Source organism: Antedon mediterranea, chromosome 9 (genome assembly GCF_964355755.1).
Source record: "Antedon mediterranea chromosome 9, ecAntMedi1.1, whole genome shotgun sequence".
NCBI lineage: Eukaryota > Metazoa > Echinodermata > Crinoidea > Comatulida > Antedonidae > Antedon > Antedon mediterranea.
Genome location: NC_092678.1, coordinates 16,815,000 through 16,839,653, shown reverse-complemented (window position 1 = coordinate 16,839,653; position 24,654 = coordinate 16,815,000). Strand labels below are relative to the sequence as shown.

At 31.4% G+C, this 24,654-nt stretch overlaps 1 protein-coding gene across 1 annotated transcript; it reads right to left on the bottom strand.

Annotated features, from left to right (window-relative positions):
• Positions 1–4,096: 4,096 nt before the first annotated feature.
• LOC140058256 (methionine--tRNA ligase, cytoplasmic-like) lies at positions 4,097–12,341 on the bottom strand. Its single transcript, XM_072103822.1, has 16 exons — positions 12,233–12,341; positions 11,719–11,809; positions 10,668–10,749; positions 9,973–10,092; positions 9,152–9,367; positions 8,924–9,003; positions 8,565–8,681; positions 8,263–8,466; positions 7,588–7,789; positions 7,017–7,358; positions 6,633–6,750; positions 6,081–6,294; positions 5,467–5,598; positions 5,256–5,363; positions 4,294–4,477; positions 4,097–4,171 (listed from the first exon to the last, which is right to left on the bottom strand). The coding sequence occupies exons 1-16, from the start codon at positions 12,339–12,341 to the stop codon at positions 4,097–4,099; spliced, it is 2,394 nt and encodes a 797-aa protein (XP_071959923.1).
• Between the last annotated feature and the right edge of the window lie 12,313 nt (positions 12,342–24,654).

Here is a 24,654-nt window from a genome sequence, read left to right as displayed (position 1 = left end):
ATGAAATTAATTGAATAATATTGTAAAGTGTAACGATGATGCAAGTATAGCGGAATTAGGGTAGAGTGTATTTGGAATAGAAGTAATTATTTATTTATTGTTGTATTCATTTATTTGTTTATGGTATTTAATTGGGTTTTGAGTATTAGGAAGGGGGTAAAGGCCATCTCTAGAGATAATTGAGGGAATAAAGGGAACTTGTAAGATATTTATGTATGTGTTTATAATGTTAACGGGTATTTATTTATTTATTAGATGTTATTGAATGGTTAGATGTGAAACTTCATATGAATGCTTGTTTGAACCTGAGGTATAAATGTTTAAAAGAAAAGGAAAAAAAAGACTATGAGCACCAACTACTGAAAATTAAAAAATTACAAACGCCCACATTCATGCAAAGCAGGCACACATTTAAGATGCACTGTATAGTCATGAATAAGATCATTTGCCGATAAGGTGGTACAGTCGTTTAACTGTTCTGGTCATTTACAAAGTAATTATTATTCCGCAGATGTCTGGCTGATTTTCAGCTAAGCAGCAGCTAAAGTAGGCCTACAATTATATTTGCCACGTCATGTCAAGTCCACATTATATCACTTGGAATTTGGTTTGATATTTAAAATGAAAATAAGAAAAGAAGACCATGATAATCTAAAATAGACCTTGATCAAAAAGAGTCATCATAAATGACAGAAAAGCAAATCAAAAAATATCCCCTAAATTAATACAAGAAAATAAAAAAAATTAAACAAACAAAAAACAAAACCAACAACACAACCTTTTCTCAGAATCAACTAGCATCTTCCTAATTAATGTGTTGAAGTGTACAGTAGAGTGAGACAAAAATACGTTTAGACAAAACAAGCAGATTGCTTGGTTTCATTTTAAAATGTAGTAACATATGTCCTGTTGAACTTGGCCTATACAAAACTCTCCAGTGGTTACCTATTGTTGTTCAATGTGGTCACCATTGAGAAGTCTCATATTAATAGAATAGAAAGTATACCATATCATATGGTGACCGTGCATGCAGCTCCTATGCTTTGGAATTCTTTTCCAAACTGCATTAAAGATGCACAGTCAGTGGCTCTTTTTAAGAGGCTTCTAAAGACATACTTGAAAGCATATTAATCCCTTTTTTATCCTTTACCATGCCACCTAGATTGATTTAGATGTTTAATACATAGGCAGGAGTCCAGGGTGACCGAGACACAACTGGTGCTGACCGCTTTTGATCAATTCTGCTGGAATTGGCGCATTAAAAATTCATATTATTATTATTATTATTATTATTGAATAGAAGAGGAAGGTCGATATCTAAGATTACATAATATTATTATACTCTAGTTTTACTTTCCATTTCGATAGATTGTTCGCTCGTAGATCTTTTATAGAGTTTCGGTAAAAAGCTTCCTTCGCTTTCAGTATACATTTTTAGCAGAGTTCTTCAGTTTACGCCATTGAGCCGTGGAACGAACTTTAAAAAAATCTCATATCGTATATCCAAAATTCATTCAAAATCCACGGGCGAAAGCTATTAACCGACGATAACTTTCAAAGGTCTATAGATTATGGTATAGTGAGCAGTTGCGCAAGGGCTATGAGCATTCACTGGCTAAACACAGGGGCCCCGGATCTGAGCAGTGCCCAGAGGAAAAAAGACTTTAAAATATGTCGAAAGGGCTAAACACGCCCAAGAAGGGACACTTAGGGTTCCAAAACAAGGAGCCTCAGGCCTCTGCGTTACGCCTCGTGAGTCGCTTGTTTCAAAGTATAACGCGATTCTAGAATTATGGACACATGGTCAGTGCGTCCCCTAGGTACCATGCGTTTAGGTTCACAATAAAGATCTGATAATTGATAGCAGTGTTATCCAAAGTTGCTTTAGATCTGGTTGCGAAGTTAAACAATTGCGTAATACCCAGTTTAAGACAAATATCATTAGAATTCAAGTCATCAATATCACCGAGAATTGGGAAATGTTCCAATTATTCATTCGCACCAGCAGCTGCAGAGGGAGGGAGGATAGTAAATGGCACTAGCAAAATACATGTTATTTGTCTTACCATTAGCTCATTAAAAGCTATAACCTTTGACCAAAGGCATTCAAAACAACAGGAACAATGATCACTGAGTACGTCTATATTGAAACGATCATTAGCATAATATGGCATATAAGGTTTTATGTGAACTGTTTGTTTTGTATGGATTGAGTGCAGCATTTGTTTGGGCTTTTGCATTCTCACTCCTTGTTATTTTTCATTGGCGACCGAATAAATATTATTAATGTTTACATTATTAATTATTATATCCCAATAGAGTATTAACATTAAAACACCGCTATACAATAAAAATAATATAAATTATAAACATACACAAGGTTTTGCTGAATCTTTCTATGAACTCACTTTTTTTAGACCATATTTATATTAAATATGTATCATACCTGCTCCAAATCTGCCACGAAACTTACTATATTATTGATCTATAGGCCTTTGTCAAGTTGAATGCCGTAAATACAAGAAGTTCCTATCGACATTTTACATTTAAACAAAAATGATGATGCCACCCTGAAAGCGATAACAACACTTATTAGCCTAGTGGTATATCATGTACGGAACGCCAAAAGTGCATTTATGGTGTAGTATGCAACGACAAAAATGTAATGAATTTATAGATCATAAACTCTAAAGAATTATAACATCAGCATTTTCTGTTTTATTCATAATTGTATTTGTTCATATTCAAATTAACGTAAGCAAATTTTGTTTAAATGCAAATTAAAAATGAAGTTAAAAAATTAATCAAACATTATTTACAACAATTGAAAATTAAAAGAAAAGATGAAAACAAAACAGCTAGAAAATACATAAATAATGATCCGACAAGGTTTTGACAATAATTGAAATGTATTTGTGATATACCAAACATAACGGAAACAATAAGAAGACTGATATTGTCTTCGCAATAAAAAAAATTATTCCAGATGTTCTACCATGGCAGCCAAAACATGGGCTTGCACATTTTAATTTGATTTTGATTTTGATTTGAAGTTTAATAGTTGAAGAGATTTTTCAGATGGTTGGGTTAAAGATGTACTGTCCTCCAAAAACATGAAAAACGAAGATTATATAATCATATATTATATACTAAAAGTGTATATCCAAGAAATGTCTCTTATCTATTCTACTAAAATAGAAGGCATAAAAAGTCACGATAGATAGATAATCTTCGCAACAACAAACATGAATACATTACTGTATTGCTAAACATGATATTTGTTTATGTCATGAGATTGAAGAACGTTACAATCCAGAATATTCTTAGCGATCACATTGTTGTAATTAGGAAACGCTGACCGTCGAAACAATTACGTCATGTTAATTCATTGAATTGTGCGCTTACGGAAATATTGAAACGCGTGTCCTCGCTCCCCACCTCGACACAGTTGTGATAAAACCTGTTAGTGGCGGTTTCATCGCTGTTGGTTGTCAACTGAATAAAACAAAATAACTAAATACATAATTTCTTGGTCCATGTGACACATCGATTTACCTGACCTACTGTAGTTAGTTCATCGGTCATCGAAAATCGGAAGCTCTCTATCATTATGCAAATATGACAGTATATAATTATAATAACATTAGGGTACGTTCTTGACGTTAGAAGTAAAAGTCGGAATAAAAATCTCAAGGAGAAATAATCTATTCATATACCGGTAGCTTAGAGGAATATTGAGATATTATAATGGATAAACAAAAAACAACTGACGAATTGTGGTCTGCACAAACGCACCGAAATGTGCACGTTACAAAAAGTGCGCAGAAATTATGTTAAGACATAAAAGGTGAATACAACCATCAAATGCTTAATTCGTAATTGATGGTTAATCGACTTGAAAAAGAAAGATTTTGTAAAATTTAAAGGTAGTCCGACACTGGCAGAGACTACCTAAAAATGTGTTTAGTATTACTGACATACAATTAGTTACTAAAGAAGGTGATCACATGATCTAATCATATAAAATAACCATGTTTAAGTAAATGAATTATTATTTATTGTTCTTCATCAGCAACTGGAGTTTTATGATTAGAAGCTACTGTTTCCCAGAAAACCTCTCCTTTAACTTTTCTGCTTGTGATTCTTCAATTTTATTAAACAAGGGTGATGGCTAAAATTAAAAAAAAATAATAATTTTATATACTTTTTCAAAAATAAAGTTTATGGGTCTAGTGTAGACTAGGCTTACACTAAGCTAACACATGTACATTTATTTCCAAATTTCTACATTACCTTTCCTATTTTATGTCCAGGCTGCAGGTAACACACAAACTTCTCACTGAGATAGTTCGAGAAGCTGGTTGCCGCCAGCTGTTCCTGTATTGTCTGACTTACACTTGGCATGTAAGGGTGCAACATAACAGATATCAGATAGCTAATATTTGCCGCAATACCTATAATAGTTCCTGCTTTCACTCTGAAATTTCAAATGAATAGCATTGAATTTGTTGATAACATTAATATGCATACTGAATCATCTGATTCTCGGTAATGTATCTAGATTCTTCAGTATCATAGGAATATTTGATAATACAAAATAACATGTGTTTCAAATCTCCTAGTATCATATATGATAACATAACCTTTAACCTAATCTTACACGGTACAAGTACCATATGACATGGTGTATAACCAAATATTCGTATGATACATGGGCAAATATTTTACCAGGGATACAGCACTGAGAATCGAGTAAATGAATAATACATGTAATTTATATTTGTTTTTGATATTCTTCTGCATATATGTATTTCGTGTAAACTAAAAACGTTTGGTTACATAAGAGTATCACGGTGTGACGTCACAACGGTAGAGAGCGCATCATGGTTGCTAGCCAACCAAAAAATGTGTTCAACGCTACTATGTTGATAAACTGTAAAGATCTGTGTTTCTATCAAATCATGTATCTTAGCTTGATTTTTTTAAACTTAAACTGTAGTTGAAGAATAAATAGATTATTAAAAACAAATATTTAGTGATCTTTTGAAATTTGTTTTTATTGAAAATTATTATGTTTTAAAATGACGTGACTACTTCAATAAGCCTATTCCAAACCATTCGTGACCTTGGAGTCACTCGGGCAGGTTGAACGCATTTTTGGTTGCGCTAGCAACCACGCAGCGCCACCCACTATCGTGACGTCAGCACCGTGATACTCTATACAAGATATGTTAAGCTTAGCTATTTCAACTTACCTGTCTTCTTCTTTGTTAGTTTTCATGAGATCCCACGGCGTGTTAGCTTGGAGGTGATGGTTACCAATGCGAGAGATTGATAGGATCTGTCGAAGCGCATCTCGGATCCTACATGAAAATCAAACGTTAATGCACCTTTTTACTTTTTAACACATTGATTGAACATTAAGTAACACAAATTAATAGTAATTGGGTTAATATATGTACTTACTTAACTTTTTCTAGAAGATCAATATAAATCTTAAGCTCTTGTGTAACTGAAACTATTACATTCTTGTCATCCTCACTCAACACCATTTCAGGGACGACACTGTTAAAATTCTTTTCCAGGAATGTCAATCCCCTGTATACATGCAAAATAACACAAATATTATAATAATCTCATGATATGTATACTACTGCGAAGTAGGGTAGTAGGAATGTGTCTATTTTTATTTTTTTATTTTATGTCTTTAGGCAATGTGGCCAAGGATTACCAATAGTGAATTAATCACTGTCCTATCAGATAGGTGGTAATCCCCCTGATACAGAGGCTATTGTGTGAACCAGTTCACCAGGGTAACCCCCTACTCTTTTTCAAATAATGAACTGGGTTCTTTAAAGTACACACAGGTTATAACTGTGTACACTGGACCTCGGTTTATAGTCCTTATCCGAGAAGACTTGTTCCACCACCAGAACTAGGAGCGAGTCGGCCTCGAACCCTTGCCGATGTTGTTGTTGGCTCTTTAGGTACGGTAAACGGCGCCCCTGCCTTAACCGCTCGGCCATATGACTCACTCTATCTAAGATCAAATGACATTCACTAACAATACCATACTGTACCTGTTCACAAAGTTTCCGAGATTGTTTAACAGTTCAGTGTTATTCTTCAGTACAAAATCTGTCCAGCTGAAGGCACTATCTTGAGATTCTGGACGAATGTAAAGAAGGTAGAAACGCCATATGGCTGGAGGAATGCCAGTGTCGAAAACATCGGTACCGAAAACACCGATGCCTCTGCTTTTCGAAAATTTTCCATCTTCGTAATTAAGATACTCTGAGTGAAAAAAAAACAATAGAACATACAAAATTAATAAAATTCAAGCACTAAGTCAGAAAATCTAATCAACAACAAAAATATCCTCATAGTAAAGACGTTGGTCTTTAGAGGATACTTATTTAACCATTTTTATATTATTTAGGCATATTGCGAAGGATTGTACATAGCGAAATGTTTCACTGTTCCGACGATGAAATGGTAACAATATACAAAACAAAGTACTATAACAAGTATGTGAGAGAAAATCCAGACAGGATTTAAAAAAAAAAGCCAGGGCTCGAGAACTTCATGGATTTAAAATGAATGTACGTAATAAACATAGTAGTTGAAATTACCTGTGGCAATCAAATTATTGACGAGTGTCCAGTCTTCGTCAGTACCCAGTAGCGAGCATGGGAAAATGACACTGTGGAACGGGACATTATCTTTTGCCATGAAATTGTACAGTTCCACCTGAGAACAAAATATTTTATATCAGTTGATCAATATGTAGTATTACGGGTTTTACCACATTTGGTTAATCTAGTTTTGCTACCACAATGCCTTAATATTTATAAATCGATTGCCCACTAATTAAAGAACTAGAATAATTTCTAATCTATTAATCTAACACGAAGATGATTACAATTTTTGTTTATAGTTTTTATTATTATCTACTTAATTTTGTTAAAATATCAATATACTAGAAACATTAATATTAATTAGTTAGTACTACTTACCTCTTTTGGATTTTTCCACCATTTCTCCCAATCATCAGTATAATTAGCTGTGATTGACGGATATCCAATAGGAGCGTCGAACCAAACATAGAATACTTTATCCTTGAAACCTTCAAGCGGCACCGGAGTACCCCATTTGAGATCTCTGGTGATACACCGAGGCTTAAGTCCGTCACGAATCCACGAGTTGGTGATTTGCTTAGAATTCTGTGTCCAGTCGCCTTCATTTATAGACTTTTCTAGGAACTTCTCCAGTGTTGGTTGAAGTTTTGGCAAATCGAGAAACAGATGTTTTGATGAACTGATAACAGGGGAACTATTACACACTTTACATCTTGGTTTCTAAAAACATAAGCAAGTCTATAGTTGTAGTTTAAAGTTTCTTATCTTGTATGTAAAGTACATAACTTCGACCTTTATGGAGTAATTAAAAAGGAAAGATCAAAACCAAGAAGAAATATATTGAGCAATTGTCTCAAATATCCATTTCATTAATATTATTTATATAATATATTTATTTTATATACATCCTTTTATTGTTTATTTACTATGTATAGTATTATTTCGTTACCTTCAACTCAGTAGCATTAATCAGTTTTCCACATTTGTCACATTGGTCACCACGTGCATCTTCATAGTTGCACAATGGACAGGTACCCTCTACAAACCTATCTGCCAGGTATCGGTTACATGTTTCGCACAGAAGCTGTTCAACCGTATCTTCTAGCAGAAAATTGCGTTTGTGAAGACGCCAGAATATATCTTGAGCAATTCTAAAAATATACATTATCATATCATAATCTGTTTATGTAAACAGTTTAACATATTCTGTTTGTGTAAACAGTATAACATACTCACTCACGCAACTCTGTTTGTGTAAATGGGTTATCATAGGTCTACTTATTCTGTTTGTGTAAAAGGGTTTTTATAGGCCTACTTACTCTGTTTGCGTAAATTGTTTTTCATAGACTTACTTTTTTAAATTATTTATTTGTTTATTTTTTTAAAAACATATTTAGACAGGATAAAAACATATCAAGTATAGATATTGCACATTATTTTACATTATGGTCCTGTTCTTTACTAGATTACAAACTTTGATTAGGCCTATGTAGACAGTTTATCAAACTTACTCAGTTAGTATTAATATTATTTTAAATGATTAACATTTCGTTAAGTTTTGCGCTAGAGAATCTGTTTCATTAAAATGTATTATTCATGACCTTTGACTTTTGATCACACTTACTCAGTTTGTTTTTCTGTAGTGGTTCTTCCAAAGTAGTCAAATCCAATATTAAACCATTGATACACGTCACGGTGTAACTTAAAATACTTGTCGCAAATCTGCTGCGGTGTAAGTTTCTCTTCCAATGCTTTTGTTTCTGTTGCCGTGCCATACTCATCAGTACCACAGATGTACAATGTATTGTAACCACGTAGTCTGCAGAATCTAATATTCGGAAATGGATCGAATATGAATTTAATTCTATGTTTCACGTTATCCCGAGAAGAAAATATTGCATATTGAAAATAAAGTAATAACGTTACCTTGCATAAACGTCTGCACTCAAAACACATCCGATAACGTTACCGAGATGGGGAACATTGTTGACATATGGTAGGGCACTGGTGATCAGCACATTACGCTGACCTTTTATGGGCAAGCTACAAAGAAAATGTACATGAATACTTACAAGACCTGAGTTATTAGGTTATATTACATATGTAAATCACATGTCTACCATTCCGAGGATTGAAAACGTTGTATTTCCCACCCAGTTAAAGTAACATTTTATATTGCCCGCACTTTGGAAAAAATAATCTCTTGAGAATAAATAGAATTCGTGGGTATGTCAAATGTATAGTTCACTTCTAAGCAGGAAATACCTGTATAATGTTATACATACATTGGCTTTTCCCTGATAGGATTCCTGGGCAGTGCATCTTTACCATGAAGCCAATCATCAATAATTGAATCTTTCTCATTCTAAAAAAAAATATTTGAAATGAAAGACTGGTGATTTTACTACTTATGTATTTTTTGAAAGATACTTGTCTCTCTTTATTATAATAATAATAATAATTCATAAATAACAATATAATAAAATTAAGTAAAACATAACATTAATCATTACTTCACGTACAGATAGTTTTGCTTGTAGAAACTCTGCGCATGCTGACACGCCTTTGTTGTTAGTTATCATAGCAACAGCAGACTGAAATGCAGAATTCTGGGATAGTTTATCAAACCATGTATCCAAATTGGAATAAGCAGATCTGAGCACAGCATTTTCAGCTAGAGTTGGATACAGCGCTGACCAGTGCGCAATGTCTGCTGCTGTTAGATCAGACTAAAAATAAGAATCAAGAAAGTTCATATACCTAGATTTAAAAGTAGTAAACTAACATTTAGATATAGTTTTTTTTTTTTTAGGTGACGGCAGAAATCATAAATAACGCATATATAATAATATTATTTTCTATAATAAAGAATTGCATGACAGCTGACGTACTTCCTAAATATAATTCAACTAGCTATTTTTATACATCACTTTAACTGATTCTTTAACATAAATCACCAACATATTATTATGATTTGCATTCTCTAAAGTAAATAATCTGTGAACTTTAATTTGAATAAAAAAAAACAATTTTTTATTTGATTTGCAAAACACTATATTACCTATACAGTTAAAGCATTTGTAGGTCTATCAACTTTGTGTTTATAAATTAAGTCAATTATTGCCCATCAGCATAAGTGGTAGCCTTCTAAAGCTTTGTCTACACTATCAAACTAGTTTGACAAACACAGTTTGATGTGCCCAAATATGGTAGTGATATAACGTCATCATGTTTATATAATGGGCAAATCACTTTTTTCACATCACGTTTGATAGTGCAGACAGAGCCCAAGATTTTTTTTATTTTTAATGTTTACGGACAGAAAGCAACTTACACCAACAATGAACAGTTGCCCTTTTAACGTCTGGTCTATTTTGTTAAAGTAATACTTTAATGAATCTGGGTTGGCTTTTCCTCCAGACGTAGACATTGCAGTGTAACAACCTAAAACAGGCTATAAAAAAATAATTGTTGAACAATAATAATTAAAAATTATGTGTATGTATGTAATGTAACGACAATTATGAAATCTTCGTTAGCTTTCTTTCTACTATTAAAGTGAACACACATTTTTCTTATTTTTCTTATATTATTATAACTATACAATTGGTTGCCAATTTTTCACTTGTGAAAAAATATAACAAAATAAATACAATTGAAATAATGCTTTGAAATGAGTTTCTGGGAATAATATTATTTTTATTAATCATATCCAAGTCGAGAAAAAACATTGGAAATGTGGACAATTTTGGACGACACTAACAATATATAGGATAAGCAAATCATAGAGTAATCTATAAAGAAGTTAATTATGAAATTATATATTGTCTCACATAAAACATTGAACTATTGTACAAATGTATACTACTATATATATATAATAATTTAGGCCTTTATAAACTTCAATTAGACAATCAATACAAATATAACTGGTTTGTTGGCTTTGACTGTATTTCTCCACATTTTGTGACATATTTGTATCAGGTAGCATAGTTTCTATATTAATTATTGATACATTAATGCTAATACCTGTAATTGAGTTGACTCCCAATTCAACCACTCTGCGACTTGAGCATCATCTGTATCGTTGCTCGACTTTCTTAGAAGATACCTGGAATATATTGGAAGCTATATTTATAATGAGTATTTAACAGCTGTTGAAGATGGCGGATCCAGAGGGGCGCATCCTCCGCACGCCGCCACCCATAAATCTGGAGGACAAAAAAATTTATCCTATACCATAAGGAAAAAAATTGAAAAAAAAAGCGTAATTGTAAAAGTACTTTTAATTATGATTAGAACACATTGTTTCAGCGCCGTGCTAATTTAGTTTTTAAAATTTCTGTCGTCACACTTGTGGCAACTTTCAGGCATAAAACACGTTTTCTCACTATATATTATTTAACATAACTAGGCCAGCATGATAACTTTGAAGTCATGTCACTTTTTAAAATGTTCAAAGTAGACCGTACCGAAAGTACCTTCATCAGGGACTTTCTCACGTTCGCGTTGTACGCAAACAATATTATCACCAGTCCCCGTTTCCGTTGTAACAAAGTACAATATCTACAGTTGCTATTAGAAATAGGCCTGCGTCATTAGTTGAAAGACACTGTCGACGCCCGAGTTGTATCATAGTACTCTATACCGTATTATGATAAAATAACACTTTTCGACATACCCCTTATTGACTGTTGCAAAGATTCTGGTTGATCTTTACACTTTGCATACACAACAACATTTATTTTCTTAATTCAAACTCATGTTGATATCCTACAACTAAATCTTGGTAAAGTTGATATGCATTACTATGGTAAAAATGCATATACAAAATTATAATTTATGAATTGTGGATATAAATATACTGCATCGTTTATGTAACAACGTAATGTCACTTTAGGAGCAAACATTAAAATAAGAGTTAATTTAAGTATGGTGGTTCCCACTTAGACACAACACGATGACGCGTATTGCGTTGTGCTACAGTACGTCGCGAAGTGAATATACCAAGCATAAGCGGTGAATTGAAAATTACACGAAGTGTGGACCAAGCATTAATCGGGATTACGATCGTTCTTACCTGCAGATTTCATTTGATGAGGTGATAAAATCGCCATTTGATAATTGCAGGAGAGGGAGCTTTTTACTCTTCAAGAATGGAACAACTCGATCTTTATACATACAACAAAATGGAATCAAATAAAATAACAATAGCTTGAAAGTTATTCTCCGTAACAGTATTCTCAGTAATTTTCCATTAGAGAAAATTAATAATTCTATAACTCTCTATAAACCTAAAATTATTTGACACACAATATTGAACAAAATACATGAACATCTCACATATCTTTTTGGAGAAAATTGAAAACTCAGAATTTGAATTTTTTGTTTAAGTAAAAAAATTGTTATTAGCCAAAAGTAAATACGACGCGCACTCTAATGGTTATCATCATATTATATCGCAGTATTAGTACTATGGTATTACGAATACATCCTATATCGACATATATGACATTCCGACATAACATACAATAAGATATACATGACCAGAGGAAGACCCACATGTATCTAGTCTATAACAACAGTCAACTTACCGGAAAACTTTACAGGTTTCCAATTCACCTCTAATTTGGATTCACCTAAATGAAAGGCAATCGCAGCTTTTAATGCTAAAGGGTTTCCTTCTTCATAGTATAAATTCATGATTGCTCCCTGCACATGAACAATCAAAAGAAACAGTCTAAATATAATTTAATACGGCTTTCATTTTATACTGTACAATCTAGAAGTTTAAACACCACACTGTAGCCATGCGCAGAGAGTAGTCACGCCCACTATTGCATCATTCGTTAAACCATAGGAACCGAAAGAAAATTAACAACGTTCAGAATGTAAACAGGTAAATAGGCAAACTTTAATGTTTCTTTTATAACTTTATGATATGCAATACGATGATAACCCAATAAAAATGTCTGAACAAATAAACACGAATTATTAATCTTTGAATATAAACTCAAATAGACCTTTCAAATTAGTCAGTTTTTATATCCTATTGTAATTAGCTTCCAGTTTCAAGTTTTTTTTTATGTATAACACTGTCGCAGCCAAAGCTGAATTACATTGAAGAATATAAAACGATAACAGCACAAATACAAACGTAAAACAGATTTTAAAACTGTACCGGATGCGGTTATTGAAATAAAATTGCTTATATGTACTGCAAGTTACAAAAGAACATATCATTAATTTAGAACTGAGATAAGTATGGCAAGCCTCAGCTGTCTGAAGTATTCAAAATATTATATTATTATATCATTTTTTTATTATATTATATATTGTATTGTAATGAATTATACGTTTTGCATTATATTACTTGGTTTTAGCATTATATTATATCTATTTCTAATATATTATGTGAAAAATGTAACAAATTATTGACTTTTTGTATTATATTATTTGGTTTTATCATTATATTATGAACATTTAATATTATATTATTAATAAAATACATTATATTATAATATAATTGTATTATATTAAACGCATTTACTTTACTTTATAACATACAACATTATTATATTATACGGATTCGTTAGTTATATTATTATTTTGTATGATGTTTATTATACGTCACGGCTTATTTCAGTTCTTCTAACTCTTTCTCTCCCTCCCCCTGTTCACTAGCAATCAGCGGCCGGCAGAATCTGAATTGTGTGACTGTTGAAGAATAACTACGTACTAGGCCTAGCCTAGGCCTACTAGGTGATCTAGACAAGTGACCAAGGATCACCGGACAGCTTCAACTAATACTACAATACAATAATACTACTACAATAACTACTGCTGCTACTACCTAGGCCTAGCTAGTGAGTAGTAGGTAGCTACTACTAGGCTCTAGGGCGTATGTATGATGTTAACTAATAGGGCCTAGGCTAGGCCTAGTAGAGGCCTACTAGTACTAGGCTAGGCCTAGACTTAAGTTGTAGTAGGCTAGGGCCGGGCCTGCTGCCTTAGGCTAGGCTACTACTACTACTACTACTACTACTACTACTTGGCAGCCCATGATGGGTACGAGTAAGCCAAAATTTTGGATATATGTAAACCAAAATTTGGGTACGAGCGTGTTGGCATGGCATGGGTACGCGTTGACCTGTATCCTTCTAGCTAATCGTACTATGCCTAGGCCTCACTTAAGTCTACGCTACCCAGTCCGGCTACAATATGGTCTATTTTGTTTTATAGCTTTATTGATAGCTGGGTTCAAATCTGGGTTGGGACGGCTTTTTCTCATTCTAAAACAGATTTCCTTATCATAATAAAATAATATATGAATTTATTTGTAATATTATTGTAATGTATACATAATATAAGTAATTGCCATTGCCTTTATTACTATTAATTATGTATTATACGGTTACCCCTTAATTATACTATAGTATAATTTCCTTGTTATATTTCACAATATTTTCTTCCTAATTCTACAATTTTGTCTTTCACAGCACAAATTTATCATACTGAATCATCACACACCAAGTCTCATAAATCTCTACTGTATTTGTCCAAGCTACTCCAGCTACATGGTATTGCCTTGAGGCTAAACTACACGGTATACTGGCACTACCATCATTCCTGGCTCGTCAACCTGTACCACATAAGCACAGTTTCAGTTTATTTACCATTTCAATTTCTGAACATAAGAGATGAACAACTTATATGGATGGATAACCGTAAGAGCGAAGCTCGTTTACCGGTCACCCGTTAGTGCAGTGACATTACAGAAAACATAAAGACAGGACAAAGGTGCAATACTTAACAAGACATGTGAACACTTGTGTTTGCAACCCCTTGGATAAAATAATATATTTATATAAAGGAGAAAGTTAGATATTATAATATTTCTTTTTGATCATACAATGATAATTTTTAAATTACTTCTTAAGAAGTCATACTACTGATTCAAAATAGTGACTTACACCCTGTGGTCAAGGCTTTATTTGCTCTTATGCGTATTTCCTCCAACATACAGAGTACATAGGACTTTTTTTATTCATAACTGTTGAATTGTTTCCCAATACATAGTACCTATTGGTATTATATCTAAAAATACAAAGGCGGCTAACACAGATAGTTCCATATATACAGTACTCTTTTATAGATAGATGTATCTCTCCAAACTACTCCCAACTACCTAATCTAATAATAGTACTATTAGCATACTACTATACACTTTGAAGACAAGAAATAAGTTGTATACACCTACAGGACTTATGGTAGTACAGTCGAACGCCCTCTCACTGGCCCGGTAAACATAATCTATACCTAGATTATTACAGTAATTAAAGTACATTATTACAGAGTTTTGTTTTTTTTTGCAGAAATCAAAGTTATGTGTATAGAAAGCAGTACTCGTATTATAAACTAAGCAGGTTGCAGGTCTTGAATGCAAACTGGCAGGATATTTTGAATATTTTTTGTTGTTGAAATGATGGAATCCTAACTTCAATTTCCACGAACTGGAGACGAAGACATATTATGACCCTTTCATTTAAATTTATTTGAATAGACCTCCATGTAAAGTCATTAAAGGCTACATGATTGTTTTATATTTTAATATGTGATAGTAGGAAATCATTGTGTATAATGAGGACTATGAATCTGATATTTACTTGCATTCTTATCTTTTTAAAATATTATTTATAATGCCGGTAATGAGTTTAAAATTTAATTATATTGACTATTTTTGATTATCATCATGTCCTTATAAATTCATTTATACTTTTTTTGTGTAATACAGTTCATATATTATGTATTAAATAAATTGGTAAGGCCCTATACTGTTATTATTTAAGGAAAGTTTATATACACTATTATTTTATGCCTACCAATATTAGTATTAATTGTTTATGTAAATATTTTGTCTAATTGCCTTGATTTTTGTATAGGCCAATGGCATCAATGTTTTCTCAAAGCAAATTAGCCTAATAATGCCACATTTAGACACATGATTCATTGATTTCTGATATTCTGTACTTGTGTATGCATTACTAAAATAGTAGTTAATATATTTCATTTATAATGTATGTATAAACATATATTCATATTTTTTTTAACATTTTTAAATTTAAAAATTATTACAATACCTATCTACCTTTCTGATATTGTTACTATTATATAATATTTTTTGAGGCAGCAATAAAAAAAAATTAAAAAATTTATTTGACTTATACTGTACTATGTTAGTTCAGGAGATGAAGTGTGTGTGGGCAGAAACTAGTGTGTTGGAGGTTGGTGGTGTGAGGTGTATAGTTGTCACTTTAAGACCTAAATTAGATGTTTTCTGAAGAAAAGAAGTAAGCGGATACGCTTTCAAACAACTCCAAGAAGATTCACACAAAAATAATTACTTTCCAATAAAATAGTATAACAGTGTATATTACAGTACATTGAATAAACTCGAGCGGAATAATAACACACATAAAAAAACATTCATTTTCTTGTCGAAAAGTGCCCTCTCTAGTTTTCTATTAATTTATTAATAGTTATTATCAATTAATGAGTAATATGAACATATTTTTAAAATTTAATGCTGGAAACTGTATCTACTCCTAACAAAGTTTCATATCTCCAAATTTCATCAACGTATTCAAAGCACTTAAATAAAATTACATTTAACATTACAAATTCAGGTTTTGGATATAATTTTGCTTAAAAACATATACAAAAAACATCGAAAAAAATACTTTTCGTATTCAAAAACATTTGATACTTGGTATAAATGTTCAATATAGGTTGCTCCATTCATATTGCAAACAAAAAATAACTATCAAGCCATATCACTGATTTTTTAAATTTACGTTTTTACAAAATGTACACTTATGAAAGACCATACAATTCCAACTCATTTTTTTCAAGCTAATAACTATTTTGAAAAAACAACCAACAAAAAACGTTCATGAATGCAATTTTTTTCTGTGAATAGAGCAACCTATAGTGAATATTTATACCAAGTATCAAATGTTTTTGAATACGAAAAGTATTTTTTATCGATGTTTTTTGTATATGTTTTTAAGCAAAATTCTATCCAAAACCCGAATTTTTATGTTAAATGTGATAATTAATATTGAAGTTATTTTTTGTTTGCAATATGAATGGAGCAACCTATAGTGAACATTTATACCAAGTATCAAATGTTTTTGAATACGAAAAGTATTTTTTATCGATGTTTTTTGTATATGTTTTTAAGCAAAATTCTATCCAAAACCCGAATTTTTATGTTAAATGTGATATTTAATATTGAAGTGCTTTGAATACGTTGATGAAATTTGGAGATATGAAACTTTGTTAGGAGTAGAACCAGCTTCCAGCATTGAATGTTAAAAATATGTTCATATTACTCATTAATTAATAATAATTATTAATAAATTAATAGAAAACTAGAGAGGGCACTTTTCGAAAAGAAAATGAATGTTTTTTTATGTGCGTTATTATTCCGCTCGAGTTTATTCAATGTACTGTAATATACACTGTTATACTACTTGATTGGAAAGTAATTATTTTTGTGTGAATCTTCTTGGAGTTGTTTGAAAGCGTATGCGCTTACTTCTTTTCTTCAGAAAACATCTAATTTAGGTCTTAAAGTGACAACTATACACCTCACACCACCAACCTCCAACACACTAGTTTCTGCCCACACACACTTCATCTCCTGAACTAACATAGTACAGTATAAGTCAAATTAATTGTTCCCATTTTTTTTTTATTGCTGCCTCAAAGAAGAATATTATATAATATAATAGTAACAATATCAGAAAGGTAGATAGGTATTGTAATAATTTTTAAATTTAAAAATGTTTAAAAAAATATGAATATATGTTTATACATACATTATAAATGAAATATATTAACTACTATTTTAGTAATGCATACACAAGTACAGAATATCAGAAATCAATGAATCATGTGTCTAAATGTGGCATTATTAGGCTAATTTGCTTTGAGAAAAACATTGATGCCATTGGCCTATACAAAAAATCAAGGCAATTAGACAAAATATTTACATAAACAATTAATACTAATATTGGTAGGCATAAAATAATAGTGTATATAAACTTTCCTTAAATAGTAACAGTATAGGGCCTTACCAATTTACTTAATACATAATATATGAACTATATTACACAAAAGAAATATAAATGAATATATAAGGACATAGTTTTACATTTTTAACAGTGTTTTTACTTTTTATCTTGTATTTTTAATCTGTTATAATACTGCACGTTTTTAAATTGTTGCAATATTGTTGTTTTAATCTACCAAGCAAAGTGAATTTCCATTTTTATGGACAAATACAATTTCTTGAATCTTGAATCTTGAATGATGTTTATCAAAAATAGTCAATATACGGTAATTAAATTTTAAACTCATTACCGGCATTATAAATAATAATTTAAAAAGATGAGAATGCAAGTAAATATCAGATTCATAGTCCTCATTATACACAATGATTTTCTACTATCACATATTAAAATATAAAACAATCATGTAGCCTTTAATGAGTTTACATGGAGGTCTATTCAAATAAATTTAAATAAAAGGGTTCGTGGAAATTGAAGTTAGGATTCCATCATTTCAACAACAAAAAATATTCAAAATATCCTGCCAGTTTGCGTTCAAAAACCTGCTTAGTTTTTAATACGAGTACTGCTTTCTATACACATAACTTTGATTTCTGCAAAAAAAAAAAAAACTCTGTAATAATGTACTTTAATTACTGTAATAATCTAGGTATAGATTATGTTGACCGGGCCAGTGAGAGGGCGATCGACTGTACTACCATAAGTCCTCTAGTGTATACAACTTATTTCTTGTCTACAAAGTGTATAGTAGTATGCTAATAGTACTATTATTAGATTAGGTAGTTGGGAGTAGTTTGGAGAGATACATTTATTTATAAAAGAGTACTGTATATATGGAACTATCTGTGTTAGCCGCCTTTGTATTTTTAGATATAATACCAATAGGTACTATGTATTGGGAAACAATTCAACAGTTATGAATAAAAAAAGTCCTATGTACTCTGTATGTTGGAGGAAATAAGCATAAGAGCAAAGAAAGCCTTGACCACAGGGTGTAAGTCACTATTTTGAATCAGTAGTATGACTTCATAAGAAGTAATTAAAAAATTATCATTGTATGATCAAAAAGAAATATTATAATATCTAACTTTCTCCATTATATAAATATATTATTTTATCCAAGGGGTTGCAAACACAAGTGTTCACATGTCTTGTTAAGTATTGCACCTTTGTCCTGTCTTTATGTTGTCTGTAATGTCACTGCACTAACGGGTGACCGGTAAACGAGCTTCGCTCTTACGGTTATCCATCCATATAAGTTGTTCATCTCTTATGTTCAGAAATTGAAATGGTAAATAAACTGAAACTGAAACTGTGCTTATGTGGTATACAGGTTGACGAGCCAGGAATGATGGTAGTGCCAGTATACCGTGTAATTTAGCCTCAAGGCAATACCATGTAGCTGGAGTAGCTTGGACAAATACAGTAGAGATTTATGAGACTTGGTGTGTGATGATTCAGTATGATAAATTTGTGCTGTGAAAGACAAAATTGTAGAATTAGGAAGAAAATATTGTAAAATATAACAAGGAAATTATACTATAGTATAATTAAGGGGTAACCGTATAATACATAATTAATAGTAATAAAGGCAATGGCAATTACTTATATTATGTATACATTACAATAATATTACAAATAAATTCATATATTATTTTATTATGATAAGGAAATCTGTTTTAGAATGAGAAAAAGCCGTCCCAACCCAGATTTGAACCCAGCTATCAATAAAGCTATAAAACAAAATAGACCATATTGTAGCCGGACTGGGTAGCGTAGACTTACTTGAGGCCTAGGCATAGTACGATTAGCTAGAAGGATACAGGTCAACCCGTACCCATACCATGCCAACACGCTCGTACCCAAATTTTGGTTTACATATATCCAAAATTTTGGCTTACTCGTACCCATCATGGGCTTCCTAGTAGTAGTAGTAGTAGTAGTAGTAGCCTAGCCTAAGGCAGCAGGCTACTACAACTTAAGTCTAGGCCTAGCCTAGTACTAGTAGGCCTCTAGGCCTAGCCTAGGCCCTAGTAGTTAACATCATACATACGCCCTAGAGCCTAGTAGTAGCTACCTACTACTCACTAGCTAGGCCTAGGTAGTAGCAGTAGTAGTTATTGTAGTAGTATTATTGTATTGTAGTATTAGTTGTAGCTGTCCGGTGATCCTTTGTCACTTGTCTAGATCCCCTAGGCTAGGCCTAGTACGTAGTTATTCTTCAACAGTCACAATTCAGATTCTGCCGGCCGCTGATTGCTAGTGAACAGGGGGAGGGAGAGAAAGAGTTAGAAGAACTGAAATAAGCCGTGACGTATAATAAACATCATACAAAATAATAATATAACTAACGAATCCGTATAATATAATAATGTTGTATGTTATAAAGTAAAGTAAATGCGTTTAATATAATACAATTATATTATAATATAATGTATTTTATTAATAATATAATATTAAATGTTCATAATATAATGCTAAAACCAAATAATATAATACAAAAAGTCAATAATTTGTTACATTTTTCACATAATATATTAGAAATAGATATAATATAATGCTAAAAGCAAGTAATATAATGCAAAACGTATAATTCATTACAATACAATATATAATATAATTAAAAAATGATATAATAATATAATATTTTGAATACTTCAGACAGCTGAGGCTTGCCATAGATAAGGAATGGGATTGCACTTTTTCTGTATCGTTCAAATTTACATTTAGGTTGTTGATACTACACGTCTTAAGCCTTGTCTACACTATCAAAAAATGTGATGTGCCCATGTATGGACATGGTGATGTTACATAACTACCATGTTTAGACATATAACTACCATATTTGGGCACATCACATTTTATTGTCACATAAAATTTTACAGTGTAGACAGAGCTTTAGCTTCATGTTACTAATATTATTCACTGGAAACCATTTATCAAAATAAATACAACTCTGGGCTAACTTATAGCATAGATTACGCCTTATATCAGATAATGTGTTGAGGGAGCGATCATGGAGTGCTTGTTCATAACATATGTAATCATTACACAAAATTATTCTACAAGCACTAATTTGAACAGATTCGATCATGTCACTTTGATTCTTAGTGAGGCTAGAATGCCATACTGGGTCAGCACACATATTAGGCCATAAGCCTAGCAACTTTCTTTCTTTAACAATTTTAATTGTTTTATTACCAATCAACAATGGTTTATGTTCACACTGGTTTCTTTGAAAGTTAAAATACGTAGTTCTACATTTAGATGAGTTTAACATTGTTTACGTTAGACCATACATTCAGAGAAGCTACATCATTCTGAATTGAGGATACGTCATTATTTTAAACTATTCGACCTATGCACAAATCATCTACATTTACAAGAGTTACATTGCGAGTCTTGCATAGCATTATTAATGAAGGCAAGAACAATAATTGGTCCAAGGAAGATGTTATAATAATAATAATAATTCATTTGGAAGCTACACTTTTGAAACAGTGGCACACTTCTTGAAGGTGCGTCCAGAGTAAGTAAAATAAAAGTTAGAGAAAAAAAAAATGATTTAACAATAGGCCTATTTACAGTACAAGGAAACTAAAACTAAATTATGTAAAAGATATAAAAAAATAACATTAACAAAAGTAATACTTTTTAAATAGTGGCACACTTCTTAAATGAAGGTGCGTCCACAGTACAATAAGTAAAATAAAAGTGAAAAAAAAATATAACAATATTCCTATTTACTAGGAAAATAAATTATGTACAAGATATGTAAAAAATAACATTAACAAAAGTAATACAGGATTAAAAAAGCAAAGAACTAATCATTTTCATTATTGATTTCCCTTCTCTTGTTCCATGCCCGTTTGGTGAAACATTTACAAAATCTATCAAGTGCAACTTCAATATTTGTTAGATTAACAGAGTTATAGAAAATTTAATATTATTCAATATTATAATTTCTAAGTAACACACACACCCCGTAGTTACCATGCTACGCAAAGTCTTAACTTTTACCATAATGACCTTCTGGCCCATGTGCCTTATCAAGCATCCACATTTTGTTTCGTTCAACATCAAAGAAATTGATTTGTATTGATTATAAGGAAGCAAATAAAGCATTGTTAATATAGGTTACTAGAGGATATGATGCAGGTAAATCCAGAACTATTCTGGAGACAAGAAATGAAATCCGGTTTACTATGTAATATAAAATGGATCTTCATAGTAAAACAAGGAATTGTGTTTAAAGAAAGTTATAATAAAAATAATCACTTTATTCCTGTACATTTTTCTGCAGATAGATAGCCATAATATAAGTTAATTTGGCAAGTTATTATTTTTTTCTTTTTTGACAAAGTTCATTTACTTTTAAATATGAACAACCATTTATATTATCTTTCAGGATGTAAAATAAAGTCTCTGTTCTGTATTATTTGTGTGTACATCCATCATGAAGATAACCCAATATGTTTTTAAACTGAACAAACAACATTGCATTAGGCCTAATTAGGCTACCTTTGAACACAAATACAGCTTTTAAATTGGCAAGTTTTTGGACCTCATTTAGCTACCGTTAAGATATTTTACTAATTTTATCTTACGTTTTTATCATGTTTTGATAAATTTAAGAGAAGTTAGTACCAAAACTATGCAATCTACTATTGTGTTATTTAGATACATGTAACTGACTAAACAATCATATAAAGAGGATGCTTTATCACTGAACAAACACTACAGTATGTTAACTATATCAATACAGTACATCATTAGCTTATATCAGTACAATCATTTACTGCTGACAAATTGTATAACAATAATTAATAATATAATCTTTATTTTTTCAACGGAAAAACTCGTTCAATAGAAAGATGTTCTTCTACTTCCACACTTGAATACAAATATGGTAATACAAATTAAAATCATAGTTAAATATAAATCAAAGCAGAAATATAAAGTTGGTAAAATTAGAAAAACAACAACAAATCAAAGACTCATTTTTGTTAAAAAATTAAATCTCATTACCTATAAATATGGATGCAAGTAAAACCTTTCTGACTCCCCAACTATTCTGGAGACACGGAATATATGTTTATATTATCTGGAAATCCGGTACTAAAACTGGTTTACTATGTAATACAAAATGGATCGTTATGAGAATTGGGAAAATTGTTTTTCTTTGTTTTTCAATGTATAAGTTTTCATTAGTGATATGCCTATAACTCCACTTTGTATACACCGATATAGGCCTACTTGGTCAGTTTTACGACTTAGTCATTGTAATTCTAATGTAGTTCCCCTAAAATCAAGTCTAAACCTATACATATTGATTTACATAACATTTTCCCAATAACACCACCTTTCCATTGTTTGTCTCGTTTTGAAACCTTGCTAGCAAGACACATTGTGCAAGCATTTCCTCACATGTTGCATAGAGACGGATCGGGGAGATGTTTCCTTCTATATTTAATTTTAAACAATACACACCATAAGACCTACTGTTATCATTTAGAATGCAAGATAATGTGTTGTTTTTATTTTTTTTGTTTAATCTATCTCATGTGATACATTATGGCGGTAGCCAAATAAAAATGTTAAGTCTGAACAAATAAACAGTGATTATTAATCTTTGAATACAAATAGATCTTTCTCATTAGTAAGTTTTTTTATTCTAAAGTAATTACCTAAAGATAAGATTGCTCCCTCTTGATAGTAATTTGGTTTCAAAGAAATGTCACACGTATTGTAAATGACTAAAAAAATAAATGTGTTTTTATTTGTTTTGTTTCGATCTCGTGTGGTACTAAATGTGATAACACAATAAATGTTTAATTCCGAATAAATAAACAAACATTGATTATTGTATTATTTTTAGAGGTTTCAAAAGAAGTTAACACTTCAAAAGAAGTTAACACTCATTATCTTATGTTAATTGTTTTTTGTCGCGAATTCGAGACATTTTACTACTTATTATCTTACGTTTTTATCATGTTTTGATAAATTGAAGTGAAGTTAGTACCAAAACTATGCACTACTATTATGTTATTTAGATACATAACTGTGTAACTGACTAAACAATCATATAAAGAGGATGCTTTATCACTGAACAAACACTACAGTATGTTAACTATATCAATACAGTACACCATTACCTTATATCACAAATGACAACTTGTTAATAATAATATAATCTTTATTTTTTTCAACAGAAAAAACTCATTCAATAGAAAGATGTTGTTCCACTTCCACATTATAAAACAAAGTATGGTAATACAAATTAAAATCACAGTTAAATATAAATCAAAGCAGAAATTAAATGTAAAGTTAGTAAAATTAGAAACAACACAAGGAGACATTAACATTATCTGTAAATATTAAGAATATTAACATTTGTGATGCTTGTTTAGGTAATTCCACGGTTGAGCGCCACAATATGTTAAACTTCGTATATTTTATATTCTGTATTTGGCTTGGGTAGGTAAAGATTGTTTGCCCAGTATCATAGAAATATTGGTAATACAGCATATCATTCGTATCACATGTTGTGCCTGTAAGGTTAATTTTAGGGTAAGGGTATGGTCTATGAGCCCAAATACAAAAAATATGATACTAGACACATGTTGTGCTTGTGTCATGTAAGGTTAATTTAAGGGTAAGGGTATGGTGTATGATACTAGGCAATACGTGCGACACACAATGATGCTGTAATTTTTCTATGATACTAGATAAATCCACATACAGTACCGAGAATCGGGTGATCCTACTACTGGTACTGGTAGCGTGGTATGCCATGCGTTTGACTCCAGGGGATAAGACGAGCAAACCAATGTAATATAGATATTATATTGTATAACAGCATGATCCTAAATAACTACTTG